Consider the following 17185-nt stretch of genomic DNA (forward strand, 5'->3'; position numbering starts at 1 on the left):
TGGTGTCATTGCTGCAACAGAACATGCTGCTGATGTAGGGGTACCCAGGATCCCCCCCTGCCCCTTTCTGCAGAATTTGTTCCGCTGCCTGGGGTTCTTCCCAGGCAGCAAAGTCATGGGATGTCCTACAGAAGGATTTTGCTTTTGCCTTTATTGAACCTCATGAGGTTTGTGTTGGCCTTACTAGAAATCCCAAATTGTTCTTAACTGCCTGTTGCTGATAGGCAGATAGTAGCCTCCAGGTGCTAGTTTCTAATCAGTTTAATTGGAGCAATGCTAGTTTGTGCTGGGTTGTGATTTGCTCCTGAAGGTGATCGGTGTTTCCTACTGGATATGTGAGTGCCATCCATTTCATGAAGCCTAGCCTACCTTGCAGGCTGAACTTGTGCTTTAGGTAGTGGCTTTACCTTGCTGAGAGGACCGTACCTCATGCATTTGCAGTACAATGTCCTGAGTGCTATACTCCATGATGCCCTGGGAGCTGGTCTTCTGGCTGAGCTTAGACATTATAATCTCTCTCCCTTTGTGTGACCCCATAGGCCAGGTATCTCCTAGGGCTTGAGCTCAGCCAGGACACAGCCTGCCGGGTCATTGCACCCATGAATAACTGGTCTGGACCTAAAAACTGCTGCTGCTTAGGGGTCTTTGAGCTCTGCTGCTGCTCCCTTCTGCTTGCATTGTGATAATGAACCAGCCTTTGTCCCAGTCCTTGCAATGCCATGCGGACGAGCACTGGCATTTCACTGAGGGTCAGAGCCTCGGATTGGAGCTGGGCATGTACCTTTCATACTGGTAAATGACAGTAACACACAGGACTGCGATGTTTATGAAACTTTCACTCACTGGACGTGCCACCCAAGCTGTAACTTGGTCCCCAGAAATAGCAACTTCAAGAGGAATAATTGTACCCTTATGCATGTTTTGATGAAAGAACAAATCTTTGGTGGATAATCTCTCTGCAACAAACAGCAAATGGTAAATGTACTAAAGCAAATTGTTACTGTCAGAGTGACCACCTATCATCTCTTATTAAAGAAGAGTTCAGGAAGGAAGAGTCAGTGCGTTCTTGGCCAGGAAAGATCACAGATGGTGAAGGGGATGAGCTCCACCTCTTCTCTTCAGTTTTAGGAAGACCTTTCACAGGAAAACCTCGCTCCTGGCACAGTCGCTTGGAACAGTGTTGCAGGCAGCTCAGATTGGCCCTCTTGAACACTAAGGAGGGTTTCGCTAGACCTTCTTTGCTCAGGTGTCTCTGAGAACCGTAATGTTACATCACTGCAAAATGTGGAGGCCTTTCTTGCCTCCCCTCTATAGGTTGTTTGGGTTTTTTTTTTTTCCCCTTCCTAGCATGGGTAACACCAGCAACGGAGGTGCAAGAAAGGCCTTATATCAGCACCACCCAGGCCTGCTGGACCCTGCTGAAGTTCCCATCAGAAGGCTTCCTTGGTGCTCACTGGATGCTGAAACACGCCTGTGCCCATTGCCATTCTCTTTGACTGCAGAGGGGATGTAGCTGTAGTCTCCTTTACGGTGCCACCTGCATGCTCCTGTCATGACTTGTGGGGCTGCTGTCCCATTTGCAGTGGAGATGAAGAGCTAGGGGCTCTAACCTCACCAAGGCTCTAACCTCGCCTACCTTTAGCCAAATCTAGGATTCGTCTAAGTTGCTGAAGGGTCTCTGGCCATGGCATCTGTCAGGATCAAGCTGGGAAGGGAGTGGGAATGCAGTGAGGTCCTGACAAGGAGCAACGTAGATGAGGTGGGACCCAGTTCCTCTGGACTGCTGTGCCTATTTGGTTAGCTTTGACCCATCTGCTCACAGTTAAATTAAGGAGTGCTCACAAAAGCAATGATAACTGATTTGCAAGAACAGCAGTACTGGCCTAGTTGCCTCCCTAAATCAATGTCTCAGCTTGCTGGCCCATTCACAGGGAGGCAGGAGAGAGTGAGGAAGCACCATGGGCTATTTTATGCTTGGAGCTGGTCCCACAGCCCTGCAGGGGCACAGATACTGGGTATGAGCCTTTTGGGGGGGTCTGTGAGTTGTGCCGCCCTGGGACCAAGAGAGCCTGGTGCATGCAGGTAGCATCCCAGGTCATTCAGTGTCTGTCAGCAGCCAAGCCATGGAGATAGTAAAGATAGGACAGAAGTAAAGGAGAGAGATGGAGTGGGCATGTGGTTAGAGTACCTCTCTTACTGCCCTCCTGGGGCAAAAAAACCATTTGTATATGTGGAGAGATACGGACTGTTGCCCAAGGAAAAGACTGGGAGAAGTTTTCTGAGATACAAGCTGGGCAAGCGGGGGGACCCCTGTTCCCCTGGGCGATCCTGCCTTGGTCCCAGTAGAGCCATCCTGACAGCCATGCTTGGGCAGGGGTCTATACTGGATCCATCTACTGTGAAGTAGACATGTGCTCCAGGACCTGTTCCTTTCCTGGCTAGGCAGTGTGTTAGGACTCTTTCCTTGCCCTGCTGGTGCCGTATGCATGGCTCCCTCTGGCTCTAGCAGTGTCCCCCTCCACAGCGTCCAGTGGGCCCCAGGTGCAAGGAGCCAGATTAAGCAGAGCAGGCTTGGGAAAAGCACGTGCTCCCTGGCAGGTGGGTAAGGAGAGGGGGCTGTTGGCAGCTCAGGAGAAACTGCAGGATTTTGCGAAGCATTGATTGATGTGTGTAAGGTGGATCTGTGAGGTGGAACAGAACAGAGTTAAGGCACTGGCTCTTTCCTTGCGGACTGTGAACACCAGTGACTTGTGTGTGTGGTGCAGTGGAGTCTGTGGCCAAGACGCTCCAGCTTAGCTATGTGCATCTACCAATCTTGTTGTAGGGTTCAAAGCGAGTTTTGAGATCAAATGAATACGTCCTCCCGCCTGGCGGCCTGATGGAGACTGAGCTGGAGCTGACCTTCTCGCTGCAGGTACCTCGTGTTGCCTGGTCCCCTGGGCTCCCTGGTGCTCCCCTCATCTGGCATTTCTCAGCAAGCATGGCTTTGGGGGCTCAGTGTGAAGGGGGCAGCCTCTGAGGAGGGGCCTGCTGTGGTTGCCCATGCTCAGATCATAACAGCACGGATTCCTGCTGCTGGCCAGCTGCTCCATTGCTCCAGGGGTTGTTTTGCTGGGCAATGTGGATTTGGAGGATGATGCGGAGTGCAGGTGGCCTTTGAGGGGCACCTCAAAGCTCAGCAGGTCAGATCCTGCTGTACATCAGCACTGAGGAAGAGTTTTCTATCTGTGTGTCACACTGAGCCCTGCCCTCATGCTGCCATCTTCCCTGTGCTTCCCTTCCCTAGTACCCACACTTCCTCAAGAGAGATGGCAACAAGCTGCAGATCATGCTGCAGCGGAGGAAGAGATACAAGAACCGCACGATCCTGGGCTACAAGACCCTTGCAGTGGGCATCATTAACATGGCTGAGGTACAGGGTGCTGGGAACAGAGGGGAGCTTCGCATGGCCTCCCTGTGCCAGTGCTGGGAAGGGAGCTGGGCTGGCTGGCAGGCGCTCAGTGCTGTGAGTGCTCTGGCTTGTTGGCTAACTATAATACAGAGGGGGTTGCTTGCCAGCTGCCATTGTGTCACCACGGCAGCGGTCTTGTCTGTCTGCCTAGGTGATGCAGCACCCGACGGATGGCGGGCAGCTTCTGGGCCTCCACAGCAACATGAAGGATGTGAACATCCGAGTGGCTGAAATCAGCATCTACTCTTTGTCCAGTCAGCCCATTGACCATGAGGACGGGAACGTCCCCTCAGGTCCTAAAATCAAAGCTTCAGGTGTGTTAGCGCTCATCACAGACCTGAAGGCAAGCCTTTGGGACAGGACATGGGTAATGGAGTGCATCCCCATGTTTCTGCCAGTGATACCGATCATTTCACAGCGTCATGCTTAGCTGTGGCATCTGCACTGTCTGCTTTCAGATCGCTCCCCAGACATTGATAACTACTCTGAAGAAGAGGATGACAGCTTCTCCTCAGAGCAGGAAGCCAGCGATGATGCTGTGCAGGGTCAGGTAAGGGAGGCCTGGCAGGATGGCTTATGTCCTGGTCCCATTTCTGGGGTAAGAGTCCTGGATTGAGGGTCTTGATCACCCTGAGTCCTCTCATCTCCCTTGTAAACGTTGGTCATGGTTTCAGAGGGCAGAGAGCCACAGTACCTGACAGCAGGAAGAACTGTGGACTGCTGTCAAGTCCATGGTGGGGCAAGGGACTTTGAAGAGCCATAGATCTCACCCACGTGTCCTTGGAGCTGTCTGGTCTGCAGCATAAACCCCTGCTGAGACCCCTCCACCTTGCACCACAGTTCTCTCCTGTCTCCCTGTGATAATGGGCTAGAAGCTGCCCTCTCTCTGAGAACAAAGCTTTTAGGAAGAAGTACAGTCTGGGTCTGAAAATGAGCAGAGGCAGCAGACCCATCCCAGCACTGTGGTGAGCTGTGCCACTGCTGTTTGCTGTCTTCTTGTTGTGGTGCCTACACTCGAGGCCAAAAAAAGACTTGTGGTAGCATGCCGATCAAGCACAGGGACAAACCCCTGTTCAGGGTCCTCCACATTACCTGTCCCATCATGCTGGGTTAACACATCAGGGCCCCATGTCCCTGGGAGCTGTGTGTATTGTTGAGGCTGATCCCTGGAAGAACACTTTTTGTAAGCTCAGGTGCTGTGCTCTCTGAGCTAACCCTGGAGAGCAGGAGAGCAACACATGGGTCACGGGGAGGCTGGTGTGAGAAGAGTTTTAGGTTGTAACAAGGACTGTTACAGAAAGCTGCGGTCTCTCCTTTGAATCTTGCTGGTGCATGTCCACCTGGAGGGGCCTTGGAGCAAAGGTGCTAGGGAAGAAGGTCTATGGGGGGACAGTGCTAAGGAGGGAGAAGGAGCTGCATGGAGAGAGGTGGGAGAAGCAAGAACCAAGACTCTGGGAGCAGAGTGGACCAAAGCTTTTCAAAATGGGGGACAAGCGTGGGGCAGGACAACTTCTAGGAGATGCTGCTCCCTGCAGGACTGTTGCAGAAAGCTGTTGCTCTGATGTGCTGTGACATTTTGCCTGCAGGATCTGTTTGATGAAGAAGATGACTTGAGGAAAACCAAGAAGGCTAGGAGGAAAATGATCCGAACCACATCAATGACCAGAGTAACATCAGTATTTACAACGTGATCAAAGGGATGGAAGAGATTCACTTCCTCCCCTCCCTGCAGGGAGTGAGGGGGGTTTGGGAGGGATGCTGGCAGTGGTGCAGAGCAGGAGAGAGAGCACTTGGCTCTGAGAAGAAGGGGCAGACCTCTTGCCATTAATGAGTTAGCTTGCTGCTCAGAGCTGTACCCCAGCTCATGGTCTGTACTGTGTTTAGCCTGGCTTCATATCAATGACGATCTGTGTGTAACAGTTTTGACTTGCTGCTGTGACATGGTCTCTTCTCTTTCCCTCCCTGAAGAAGGGGAAGGTTGGTGCAAGGAAGCATGAACCACAAGTAGCTCCTCTGCCTATCAGCAGAAGGGGAAGCTGCCCTGCCAGCCCCCTGCTCTCCAAGCATCTCCTTGTCCCCATCTGCTTCAGCCCTGCAGATCCCTGGGCGCCCTCTTCCTGAGTTTGTTCCCTGTCTTTTCTTGCTTGAAGGCAGCATTTCTCAACCAGATGGTCTGGGGAGAAAGGGGATTTAAATGGAGAGAAAGTGCTATTCCAGCCTGTAGCAGAGACAGTCTGAGTCCTTGCGCCCTCCCTCATGCCCAGATACAGTGGCTTCTTGCAGAATACAGATTTAGTCCAAATCCTACAGCAAATTTAAAGAGCAAGGGAGGTCATAGCTGACCTTGAGCCTGTGGACCCAGAAGGGAGCAGACAGCATGTTAAAGAGAGCAACTGTGGCCTGTACATTAGTCATCTTGGAATGTGGGTTTATAGTTTTGTTGATCTTTTTTCTTCCCTTGTTTTGTTTTAGCAACCAAACTTCAAACAGAAATTTGTGGCTTTGCTGAAGAGGTTTAAAGTGACAGAGGAGGTAAGAAGCAGGAAGGCTGCCCCACTTGGCAGTGTCTTCTGTAGATGTATAGGTGTCAGAGTGCTGGTTCCCACTCAATGGGAGCACAAGGCATGAGCTGCACATGCTCAGGGATGTTACCAAAGATGGTGTGAGACATGACACGGACTGGGCTTTGGCTTTTCCGAAGCCTTCTGCCTCAGGAAGGCAGCTCTGAGCCTCATGCTCAAATCAAAAACACCTTTCTGTTGGGGAGAGGGGCCAGGAGAAGGGTGCTGTCATACACTAGCCCTGCCCCAGAAGCTGGCATTGCAGGGACAATCCTGTACATGACTAAGAGCAGACTGACATCAGCCTGGGGGTAGCTGGCCTTGGCGGGGAGCCTGCACTGAATGTGCAGCACAGCCAGTGGAGGTCCTTTCAGGTGTCTTAACTCCCCGTAAGTATGATGGGTATCTCTGATTCCTTCAGATGTCACGCTCATGGCACCCTCCTTTGGCCCAATGACAGTGTCACTTGCTTCTTCCACAGCCTGGATTTGGCTCCCTGAAGTGGGAACAGTGCCGTGGTGTGTGTCGTGGCTGGGAGAGAGCTTGTATGTCCCTGGCCTGGCATGCAGGTGACTCCATATCTCTTCATTGTCCTCTGGGCTTGGTCCCACAGGTCCTGGACTCTGACCCTGTAGACCAGACCCAGGAGGTGGAGGAAGACCTGGGCTTGCTCTATGACAGCCTGGAAGAGTGCAACAACAGTGACAGCGGACCAGAGATTGAGGACAATGAGAGTGTGCACAGCACACCCAAGCCCACCCTGAGGTAAGGGTTGCAGGGAGTCATAGGCAGACAGCACAGTCTATGGGACCTGGAGAAATGGCCTCTGACACTTTTCTGTTGCTTGTGCTAATGCAGGCATTGTCTTGTCTTCTCTCCCATTGCCATCTTCTATTGGCACCACTGAGCTCCTCACTAGCATATCCTGTTTAATAAACTCAAATCTGCCCATTAAAACTAACCTCCTTCACCTTTAGTCTCATTTAATTTCCTGCCAATCCAGCATCTGACATTTACTGATCTACTGGAAGATCTAAGCCCCCACTGTTCCCAGCTCTCGTATCTTTCTGCTGACAGTCCTGGCCTTCTCCGGGCTCTCCACACTGAAGCCTGCCTGTCTTTTGAGGACTTTGTGACTGCTTGGGCTAGTCCTTGTGTCCCTGCATGCTGCATTCCCACCCTTTGTGGAGACATATGACTAGCAACCATCAGCAATGTCCCTCACCCCATTCCCCAAGCATCAGGTGGCTTGACTTGCTCTGCCAAGCACTGCTGGCTTGGCACAGAGGTCTCCAGTGGACTGTGCAGTGAAACCAGGCTTTTCTCCCACATCTTCTGCATTCACCTGGCCTCTCTGCTCATGGCTGTTCTGTTTCTGTGCTGTCCTTTTGTGAGAAAGTTGCCTTTTATTGTCTTTCTATTTGGCTGCCTCACAGTGTGCTGGGTCTCTTCTAGCCAAGCTAAGCTTACTTGTCATTATTGTTTCTATAGTTCGGTATTTAAATATAATTTGGATTAGTTGGAATCCCTGCTGAAGGTACTTAGCAGGGGTAGCAGACTTGGTCTGCCACAGGCAAACTGTTTGAAATTAAATCAGGAACCCATGGCGCACTGGGGAAGAAACAGGAACATGACAGAAGTCATGTTTTCTGCAAACCCACAAGTTGTCGTGAACGAGACAGCAGGCGCATGGGCAAGGGGGAGCTGCTTAAGTGGTTTGCTTGGACTCTCATAGGAGTTTCACATGGTCTCTCATCAAAGGCTTTAAACAAAGGTGCTGTGGGAGAAAAAGGAAGGTCTTTTTGTGGTCAGATAACGGTTAATGTATGTACACTATGTAAAACTGTATAAACTGTAAGAAAAGTCTATTGAGAATATTTAAATGTAAGACCCTGCCATGGTTCTGCAAGTGCTTGCTTGCAAATATCTGGTTACTGGGAGAGCATCCCAGAATAAGTGCTGGTACCTGCCATTACAGTCTTCCTTAGTTAGGTGTTTGCTGCTGTCTCTGTAGGTAAGCCCACTGGGCCCTGGGCTGTTTTTCGTCCTGTTCACAGCATCCCTAGCTTGGTTTGCTTTCTAGTGCTTCAGTTTCTGGCAGTGCTGAATGTGTATCTCCTTGAATTCACATTAATGGCTCTGTACTTTTTCTAAGGAGATGTGGGAGCTGAGTGCCAAGGTCTTTAGTGTAGACTGCATGGTTCCGAGGCCCTGCATAGCCTTCTCAGCTGGTGATGACCTTCCAGCCTAGCTTTTAAATTCAAGATGTGATCCTCACATTGGATTATTTATTGTCATAGGCAGCCTTGCTAGACACTGTGAAAGTCTCTGTGGAGCAAGGGCATTAAGGTAGTCCTTAGGGGTGAGCAGTGGCCAGTGCCCTGGATTGGACCAGTGGTGTTGGGAGCAGATAGACATCCTTTTGATCAGCCAGGGAGGCCACACAGCTGAAGGCTGCTCCTGCACTGGGGTGAAACTGGAGCTAGAACTGAGGCTGTTAGATAAGATCTCAACAGTCAGAGCCTTTGATTGAAGATCAGAGGTGAAGAGGCAAATGTCTCCATAGCTGACTGGAAAATGGATGGGGAGGAGGGGGCTAATTAATTGAAAACAGAAGGAGGCTGTGCAAGAGGGCTGGGATTTACCTAAATCTCAACCTGCTGAGACTCAGACTCAATTGTGCCTGTAGGAGAGCCTTTAAACTGTGGAACAGGGAAAGCTGAGAATTGCAGAAGAGCTTTGTGCTCAGTGTGACACATCCTCTAGGGATGAAAGTTTCAGAACTGCAAGTGAGAGAGGGCAGAAGCAGGCACAACTTCCATGGGGAAGGGGGACACAAGTCGGGTGTTGAAAGCCAGACCAAGTATATACAATCTAGACACATTCAATATCTAAGAAAAAGGAGGGGATGAAGATACCTTTCTGAGGTGCCAGTGGCACCAGGAGTATGTCACGTTCTGGTGGGATTATTGGGACAGTTCAGAGGAGTGTGGGAGAGATGCTGATTGGGGGGTGAATTATTAAAAAACTTACATAATTCTTTGGTTATTAACATAGTCTGTATGGATTGAAATTTCTGGCTGAGAAAAGGCAAGTGTAGAGTAATGACTGTACAGGGTGGTGACTCTAAACCTGTCGCTTTGGTAAATGAACATGTCATGAAGCAGCTGGTCATGGAGCCAGTGAGAGGAAAATTGAGCCTTGACTTCTCCCAGCAAGTGTATAAACACTGCTTCTGAAGAGCTGCTCTGTGGTGGGGACCATCATTGACTGAGATGAAATGTCCTTGTAGGAGCAGTAAAAGTAAGTGGCAGCACAGTGTGCTGTATACAGATGAGGAAAGATGTTGAAAGGAAAGTAAAAGGAGCAGCCAGGATGTTCAGAGATTTGTAGCTATCCTGCAGAAAGCTGCGGATATATCCAGATGAGGACAATAGAAAATACTGGAAACCTTGGCAGAGTCCTAACAGAAGAACTGCTCCTATGCTTCTGTGGTCATCCCTGGAAACCTGCAACCTGGTATCCCCATCTGCACACCAGGCGAATCAGGAGAAACTTTTCCTGGGAGTTAGTGAGCAAATACATACATACAGCTCAGAGGGAAGCTGGCTCAGAACTCCTGCAGGAAAGTCACACGTTGCAGATGGGCTGCAATTGCTGCAAGGGTCCTGGGAAAGCTGACAGGTGAGATCCAGTGGTAGAGCCTGCTTGTTTCCTAAAGACTGGTCTTTGAGCAGCCCACAGGATGTGGAGGGGGTCCTTGGCAAATAAATAATGGGTGGGAAAAGGAGAAACAAAGGTGGAAGCTCACACTGTGGTGGCAGAGACAATCCTGCTGCCCCAAAGGAGTACCTCTGTTGACCGTCGTGGTTTGGGAACAGGACCTTGGCATTGTACTGTGCAGCTCTGCCAAAACGTCACCTCAGAGACCTGAAGAAAGGCAAATGTAAGTGCTGGGGAACAAAACAGAACATTGCTGTGCTGCTGCGCTACCTGCAGCATGCAATACTGTGGTCTTCAGAGCCTCAGGAAAGGGGAAAGCAGAAAGGGAAAGTGGAAGCTGCTGCAGCAGCAGCAGTCAGAGGCAAGGAGCCTTTCCTGGAAAAGGGGGAGCAGAAGAGAGAGAGGTGGCAGAAATCTGTGGAAGCGATGGTGGGACAGAGGAGGCAGAAAGGCTCAGCAGCATTTTGGAGTTGTGGTGTTGACAGGGACCACGTACCAGTGAGATGGGGCAAGGTGGTGATTCCTTACCCTGCACTGCAGTGGTAGGGGAACACCTGAGAGAGAAATCGCTGCTGCCTAAGAGACAGGGACTCTGCCTCCACCTCACCGGGCTCACAGGTTTGGCCCTGTTGGTCTGGGGTGGCCCCATCCTGTCCCTGCACTCAGCATTGTTGCAGCAGGCCATGGTGTGTGGGGCTGGCAGGTCTGCTCCTAAGCCGTGAGTTGCTCGGACACTTGAGTGTCTGGCCCTGTGTCTCAGTGGGGACCTCTCCACGGTGCTCTGTGCTTGGGACAGGATGGTGGGAGTGTGCTGGGATCATGGTGACTTTGTTCCTCTCTTATTCCTGCCTTTTTCTCTCCCGTCTGTCTGTCTGTCCGTCCGTTCGTCTGTCTGTTTCTCTGCAGGCGTTTCTTTGAGGGAGTCTCTCATTCTGGTTCCCAGACTGAGATCGGCAGTCTGCACAGCCAGAAAGGGCAGGATCAAGAGTCGGGCAGCCCTGTGAGTTACACCACCACCACCACCATCACCACCACCACTTCTTGCCCCTTCCCTCCCCAGCCAGCCCAGCCTCCCCGCAGTGCCTGCAGCTCCCTCTGAGACCACAGCTCCTGGCAGCATCTGCCTGGGGCTGCTCCTTCCCTTCTTTCCTCTTCTTTTTCCCAGCGCAGGCAGACAGGTAGCAATGGGGGGCATCTTCTGGGGCCAGTCCCAGGGGGACACTGGGCTCCCCTGTGGGAGCGTGTGTTCTGTGAGGCCAGGCATGGGTCCCTGGCAGCCACTCTGCTCGGGGTGCTCCATCCTGCTCTGACCCCACTCCCTGTCCCCCAGGGTGAGGCAGATAAGCGGAAGCCAGGAGCGTTGCGACCACAGGAAGAGCCAGGAGTGGAAATCCCTGCAGTGGTGAGTCCAGGCTACGGGATGTGGAGTGGGGCTGGAACTGCCTCAGGCCTTCCTTTCTGGGGTACCAGGGGTGCCCACCAGCTTGGGAGCAGGGCTGGGGGCACAAGTAGATTGGGCTGGAGAGCAGCAAGAGTGGAAGAAGGGTTAGGGTCTGCAAGAGATGCAGCCCATCCTCCTCAAGGCCCTGCAGCCTTGGCTCTCCAGCAGGGCCACCAGGCCTACCATGGATGGGGGCACCCATGGGTGCAGGGAGCAGGGCAGGGAGAGCGGTGTGTGTGAAGTGACTGTGTGTGGCCCTCAGGAGCTGGCTGCAGAGGAGCCATGTTCACGGCTGGCCCCCACAGAAGCTGCCACAAGGGAGGGCAGTGTGGACAGGCTGGCTCAGCTGGGGCCCGGGACCAAAGCTGAGCTCCCCAGTGCCGTGTCCCCCAGGTAAGGCAGGTCCACGCCCCATGCCAGGGCTGAGGGACCTCACGCTGGCTCCCTGGAGTGAGTGGGGGTTGGTGGAAATGGGATTTCCTCAATAGTGTTGCCTCTACTGCTTCTCACTCACAGCAAGGCAGAGAGCAAGCAGTTGTGGCGTCCCCGCAGCACCTCTGTGAAGGACCGGCAGAGCTCAAAGGGACAGGGTGGCCGTGCCAGCAGCCTGGACAGTGAGAGCTCTCCAGACTCATGGCATAGCACCCAGGTGAGGTCCTGGAAGCTGCCTCACCTGGAGGCTTCTCACTCAAGAGCCCTGCCAGGCCCTCAGCCCTGAGCAGAGTGGCCAAGGCAGCCAACTGGGGTTAACGTCCTTGGTGATGCTGTCATAGGTGCCCCGAAAGTCTGTTTACGATCAGCTGAACCAGATCCTGGTCTCAGATGAGCAGCTTCCCGAGAGCATTGTGCTGGTGAATGTTGCTGAGTGGCAGGGCCAGGTGAGTAGGCGTGATGAGAGCTGGATGCATGGGGAGATCTGTAAGCAGGGTCCCAGGGGATTCTCCCAAACATGGCAGGGTGTCCTGGGGAAACTGCCACCAGCTGTGCCCTCCTCTCCTGCAACATGGCCCTTTCTTTGGGGAGACAGTGCATTTGCATATTGCTGAGCTACATACACAAGAATCCGGTGTGTCCTCTCCGTCGTGTGCCACGCAGCAGTATTGCTGGATCCTCAAAGCATGATGCCCTGAGCAGTCCCAGAAAGGCTGGTTGACAGGCTGTGCCTTTTACCCTCACTGCTTGGTCCTGGCTCCCAGTGTCCACACTGGTCACAGCTTCGTTAGATGCCGTGGCAGAGGTGCCAGACTCCCTCTGCTGGCACCAGGCCCTGGGAAGCAGCAGAGATGCTGTTTCTCACTCAGGGATGGGAGAGCATAGCCTGCCCTTAACTGCACTGTCAGAGCTGGGGTCTCTGGGCAGGGAGACATGTGAGGTCTTCCTGCCTCATGCTGATCACCATCGTGTCCGTGTGAGGATGGGCCCAGCCCCTGATGAGCACCTTCCTCCCCCATGCTTGGAGGAGTTGACTGCTGAAGGTGAGCAGGGCCACGTACATGTATGCAAACAGCAGTTATATAAAGCACTGGTGAGACCCCTTTGGGATCTTGCATCTACACCTCGTATCCAGAAACAGTGCTGGAACATCAAGGTAGGGTTTGTGGCAGAAGAAAAAGCTTCTCAGTGAGAGGTGGTGGAGTCTTGACCCAAGCCACACATCCTTGTCCTGTTCCTGCAGTAGCTCTTGTCCTGATGGGGAAAAAGGAGCAATGTCTGCTCCCAGACCCTATCATGGCATCTTCTAAGCCCCCTTGCCTAGCACAACTGCCTGTTTTACCACTGTTCAGCCACACACAGGCACCTAAGAGGCACAGAAGGATTTTGGAGTGCCACAGTGGGACAGAGCAAGAGAAGGGAACAAGCAGAGGGGGACTGAGCCTAGATCTGGGCACTGCTGTGGGATGGCAGGATTTAAATCAGAGGTTCCCTGGACCAAACCGTTTATCTGAAGGAGCACAGCCTGGTTCTTGGGACAGTTTTGCGCTTGCCATCGCAGGGTGGTGGATGCTGTGCTCAAAGGTGAGAGTAAGGGGCTGGGGCAGCCAGCCCCCTGGAGCAGAGCTGGTAGGAGTGGGGATACTTGGGCATGCAGCCAGGGGTGATGTGATGGTTTCAGCTTCCCTGCATGGCATGGGTAGGGACAGGGGCCCCAGCTCTACCCAGGGGGCATAGGGGACAGGACAGGCATGGGCTGCTACTGGCCAGCACCCCCAGAGTGCCTTAACCTGAGCTCTCTGCATTGGCAGTATGTGAGTGAGCAACTCCAGGCGCACAAGCAGTTGGTCGTATCTACCTGCTCCGTGGCGGACATCCAGGCAGCCTTCAACACCACTGTCTCCCGCATCCAGCGATAGTGAGTACAGCTTGGGCTCAGCCTGACAGCTCCCTGTAACTGCAGAGAAGGGCTGGGAAGGGCCCTGGCTCCCCCAAGGCTCATTAGGACCCTTGGGATTGTGGACACAACTATAGCAGCTGGAAATTGTCAGCAATGGGTTTCTGGTGCTGGGTTGGCTGGTCTGGCAGGGCATGTCCCCTGCCACCTGACCCACCTGCTGAGCCCCTGTGCGTCCCTCACATCCTTTTCTCTCACTTTGGCAGCTGTAACTGTAACTCCCACATGCCTCCCCCAGTGAAGGTCGTGGTGGCAGGGGACCAGAGCTACCTGAGCATTGTCCTCCGTTTCTTCGTGGAGCAGCTGGCCAGCAAGACACCTGACTGGCTCAACTACCTTCGCTTCCTGCTTGTGCCGCTGGGTGAGAGCCACCGCAAGCCCAGCCCCAGGGTTGTCTTCTCCCACCATCCTGGGCTCCCCCATCCAGAGCCAATGTTGCCCTTCTCACCTGCAGGCTCTCACCCTCTGGCCAAGTACCTGGCCTCAGTGGATAACAAATACAGCACACTCTTCCTGGACACGGCATGGCGGGAGCTGTTCAGCAGGGCTGAGCCACCCATCGCAGGTAAGGAGCGGGGCAGGCCAGGGCCAGCAGTGCCCTGAAGGAGAGCCCAGCTGCCCCAAAAGCCCTGACTGCTCTTTGCACCCGCAGACACTGTGGACATTGCAGGCCGTGTCGCCCAGTTCATCGCTGGAGCCAGCCTCTCTCACCAGCTCCCCATCTCTGAGGCCATGCTGACGTACAAGCAGAAGAGGTGAGCGTGGCCTTGGGGCACCTGTCCTGCCATATGTGGCCCCAGTCTGGGCTGTGCCTGGGACAGGGCTGTGGGAGATGGGGCACAAGTGAGTGCTCTATTCCACCAGCGAGCAGTGCGGTGCTGAGGGGAGCTGGGGTTCCACAATGAGAGGCTTGCAGCGCCATCCCCTGCCACCCCCTGGTGCACTTGGCCCCTCCAGCAGCTGTGGGCTGTGACGGCCCCAACAGGGGGACCGGCTGCCAGGGCTGGGCTGGGGGCCGCAAGCTGGCACTGTGCTGCCCGGGGGTTGACGCTCGTGTTCCAGCTGCGCTCTCACCTGTCCCTTCTCTTGGTTTCTGGCACCCAAGGAAGAGAAGTCTCTATTTTGATTTTTATATCAGGTATTGGCTTGTGCTTGCTGTGCCGCTGCCTGGCCCCCCCCCTTCCCCCCCATGTGTGTCCATCCCTCTTGCTGTGCAGAGGAGCCATGACCCCAAAGCGGGGCAGGGCTGCCCTCCCGCATGCAAGCCCTCTCCCAGCATTGGAGGGGCCAACTCCTTGCCTCCTTGTGTAGTGTGCCCTGTGCTGCCATGTTGGGGACAGGGGGTCCCATGGGAGGGAGGGCAGAGGAGACGGTCCCAGTGGCCATGAGCCACCTTTGGCCCCTGCCAGCGTGGGGGTCCCTGGGCCACAAGACTAGTCGCATGGCACTCCGTGCTCAGCACACCCAGACCCTGACCAGCCTCTCTTTCTTGTGCAGCCCCGACGAGGACTCCTGCCAGAAGTTTGTACCCTTTGTGGGGGTGAGTGTGTTGAGAGGCCAGCAGGCAATTTGGGCTGGGTGGGGAGGGGCAGTGCACAGCCCTGCTGATCCTGGGGATCATCTGACTTGTCTCTCCTTGCAGGTGGTGAAGGTGGGCCTGGTGGAGCAGTCCTTCAGTGCCTCTGGTGAGTCCCTGGGAGCCCACAGTCCCTAGCTCCCTTCTCCAGTCGGGAGACCCTTGTTGGTGTCCCCCAGCCCCACCCTGACCCACACTCTTCCTCCCCAGTGGACTCAGATGATGCCACAGTCTGCACCCCCTCCCTGCTGAGCTCAGTGCCAGCCACTGGTGGAGCAGCTCCCTATGGCAAGGAGACTGTGAGCACCCCACCACCCTCCCCATCTGTCAGCAGTGGCCTCTCGGGTGCTGGGTAAGGAAGCCCCACTTGGTCTGAGGCAGGGGGTGCTGGGGTGGGAGGGTTTGAAGTGGTCACTGGCCAGACTGCTACATCCTGGGGTTATTGGGCTGATGTGCTCCCTGGGCAGGCTGCAGCTGGGCTACGGGTAGGGAGAGGAACAAGGGCAACACCTGTGTGCTGCATGGTGCTGCCCATCTTGCCCAGGTCTCTGAGCCCTGGTGTGGAGGTGATGGGCCTGCAGGTGGACTACTGGACAACACAAGGGCTGGACAGGAAGAAGGAGGGCGAGAAGCGGGAGACGGGTATCAAGAACACACTCAAGAGCAACTTCCGCTCACTCCAGGTCAGCCGCATCCCCAGCACAGGGGAGCTGGTGCCCCCTAGCACCATGGCCATGACCGTGGTCACCAAGGAGAAAAACAAGAAAGGTAACCAAGCCCACCCTGAGGTGCTCGCCAGCTGTGGGGGCCACACTCCATTGCAAAAAGGTCGGGGGGGAGCCCGCAGGAGGGCAGGGCTGAGACCTGGCCCAGGAGGGGCGAGTCAGTGCAGCCAGCCCTGGGGTAAGGGCTCCCACCCAGGGCCAGGTGGGGACATCCTAACATTGGTCATGTCTGTCCTCGGTCCCTAGTGATGTTTCTGAGCAAGAAACCAAAAGAGAAGGACCTGGAGCCCAAAAGCCAAGTCATCGAAGGGATCACACGCCTCATCTGCACAGCCAAGCACCAGAACACCATGTTGCGAGGTGAGGGGAGGCACAAGCCCCATGGGGCTGTAGGTGTCAGATCAAGCAGTGCAGGCTGCCTGTGGCGGGGCTGTGCCTCACTGCACCCTCTCCTCTCAGTTTCCATAGATGGGGTGGAGTGGAATGATGTGAAGTTTTTCCAGCTGGCAGCACAGTGGCCAACGCATGTCAAGTACCTCCCTGTGGGCATCTTTGGCTACTCAAAGAGTGTGTGAGATGCAGGGGCAGCTGTGGGATGGAGCTGCGGAGGGTCACAGGAGAAGACAGGGAGACGGGGAGACGGACATGCTCTTGTCCCCTCTCTTCTGCGGCCCAGCCCCTGCCTGCTCTGCAGAGGAAGATACCACACCTGCACTGGTTCCTGTGGGCCAAGAGCCGTGAAGGTGAGGCCAGTGAGACCGGGTCCATGCACCCTCTAACACCAGCCAGGACACCATGCCATCTGCCTCCCATGACCCCAACAGCAGCCTGGGACAAGGGTTGGCACCAGCCAGCAGGGACCTAGAAAGGGCTCTGGGCTCCGCTCTCCCCCGATGCATCTGCCAGGCCAGCTCCCCACCAGCCAGCCGGGGCCCCAGCTGGGCTGGGCCCAGGCAGGTTCCCCAGCACTGGAGCCAGCGGGATTGCGCTTGGGGGGGAGTAGGGGGCAAGTGCTGAGCAGGGCCCACCAGCCCCGTACCACCCCTTGCCAGCCCCACTGCCAGCCTTGCGCTCCTGTGCCTGGCCCTGCAGGGCTGAGCCTCAGCAGCTTTTCTAGTCCCCCTGCAGCCCTGCTGCTGAGGCTGGCACAGTGCTGCTGAGGTTGTCCCCAGGCTGCTGGGGGTCACCCTCATCTCCCCATCCCTTCCCGACCAGCCCTGCCCCATGGTGCTGCCAGCTGGAGGTGTGGCGTGGGGGCACCTGGGTTTTTTTTTTACAAGATTCTATTTTTTTTAAATTTATTGTACGGTTACTTTTCG

At 54.6% G+C, this 17185-nt stretch overlaps 1 protein-coding gene across 5 annotated transcripts in view; it reads left to right on the forward strand.

Annotated features, from left to right (window-relative positions):
* The window catches only part of LOC129204397 (phosphofurin acidic cluster sorting protein 1-like), a 73300-nt gene extending 56145 nt beyond the window's left edge, over nt 1–17155 (forward strand). Inside the window, exons 3-25 of one of the 5 annotated variants that reach the window (XM_054820316.1) lie at nt 2825–2914; nt 3287–3412; nt 3603–3765; nt 3910–4001; nt 5038–5118; nt 5924–5983; nt 6626–6777; nt 10642–10735; nt 11066–11137; nt 11439–11569; nt 11693–11825; nt 11950–12054; nt 13420–13526; nt 13772–13926; nt 14020–14130; nt 14218–14320; nt 14671–14703; nt 15063–15105; nt 15208–15250; nt 15352–15493; nt 15686–15909; nt 16113–16226; nt 16326–17153. In XM_054820316.1, the coding sequence (XP_054676291.1) occupies nt 2825–2914; nt 3287–3412; nt 3603–3765; nt 3910–4001; nt 5038–5118; nt 5924–5983; nt 6626–6777; nt 10642–10735; nt 11066–11137; nt 11439–11569; nt 11693–11825; nt 11950–12054; nt 13420–13526; nt 13772–13926; nt 14020–14130; nt 14218–14320; nt 14671–14703; nt 15063–15105; nt 15208–15250; nt 15352–15493; nt 15686–15909; nt 16113–16226; nt 16326–16441 (2490 nt within the window). In that variant the 3' untranslated portion in view covers nt 16442–17153. Of the gene's footprint in view, nt 1–2824; nt 2915–3286; nt 3413–3602; nt 3766–3909; nt 4002–5037; nt 5119–5923; nt 5984–6625; nt 6778–10641; nt 10736–11065; nt 11138–11438; nt 11570–11692; nt 11826–11949; nt 12055–13419; nt 13527–13771; nt 13927–14019; nt 14131–14217; nt 14321–14670; nt 14704–15062; nt 15106–15207; nt 15251–15351; nt 15494–15685; nt 15910–16112; nt 16227–16325 lie in introns of all 5 variants that reach the window. The other 4 variants (XM_054820320.1, XM_054820319.1, XM_054820318.1 and 1 more) reach the window with 4 other exon arrangements.
* Nucleotides 17156–17185: the final 30 nt, after the last annotated feature.

This window comes from Grus americana, chromosome 3 (assembly GCF_028858705.1).
Source record: "Grus americana isolate bGruAme1 chromosome 3, bGruAme1.mat, whole genome shotgun sequence".
NCBI lineage: Eukaryota > Metazoa > Chordata > Aves > Gruiformes > Gruidae > Grus > Grus americana.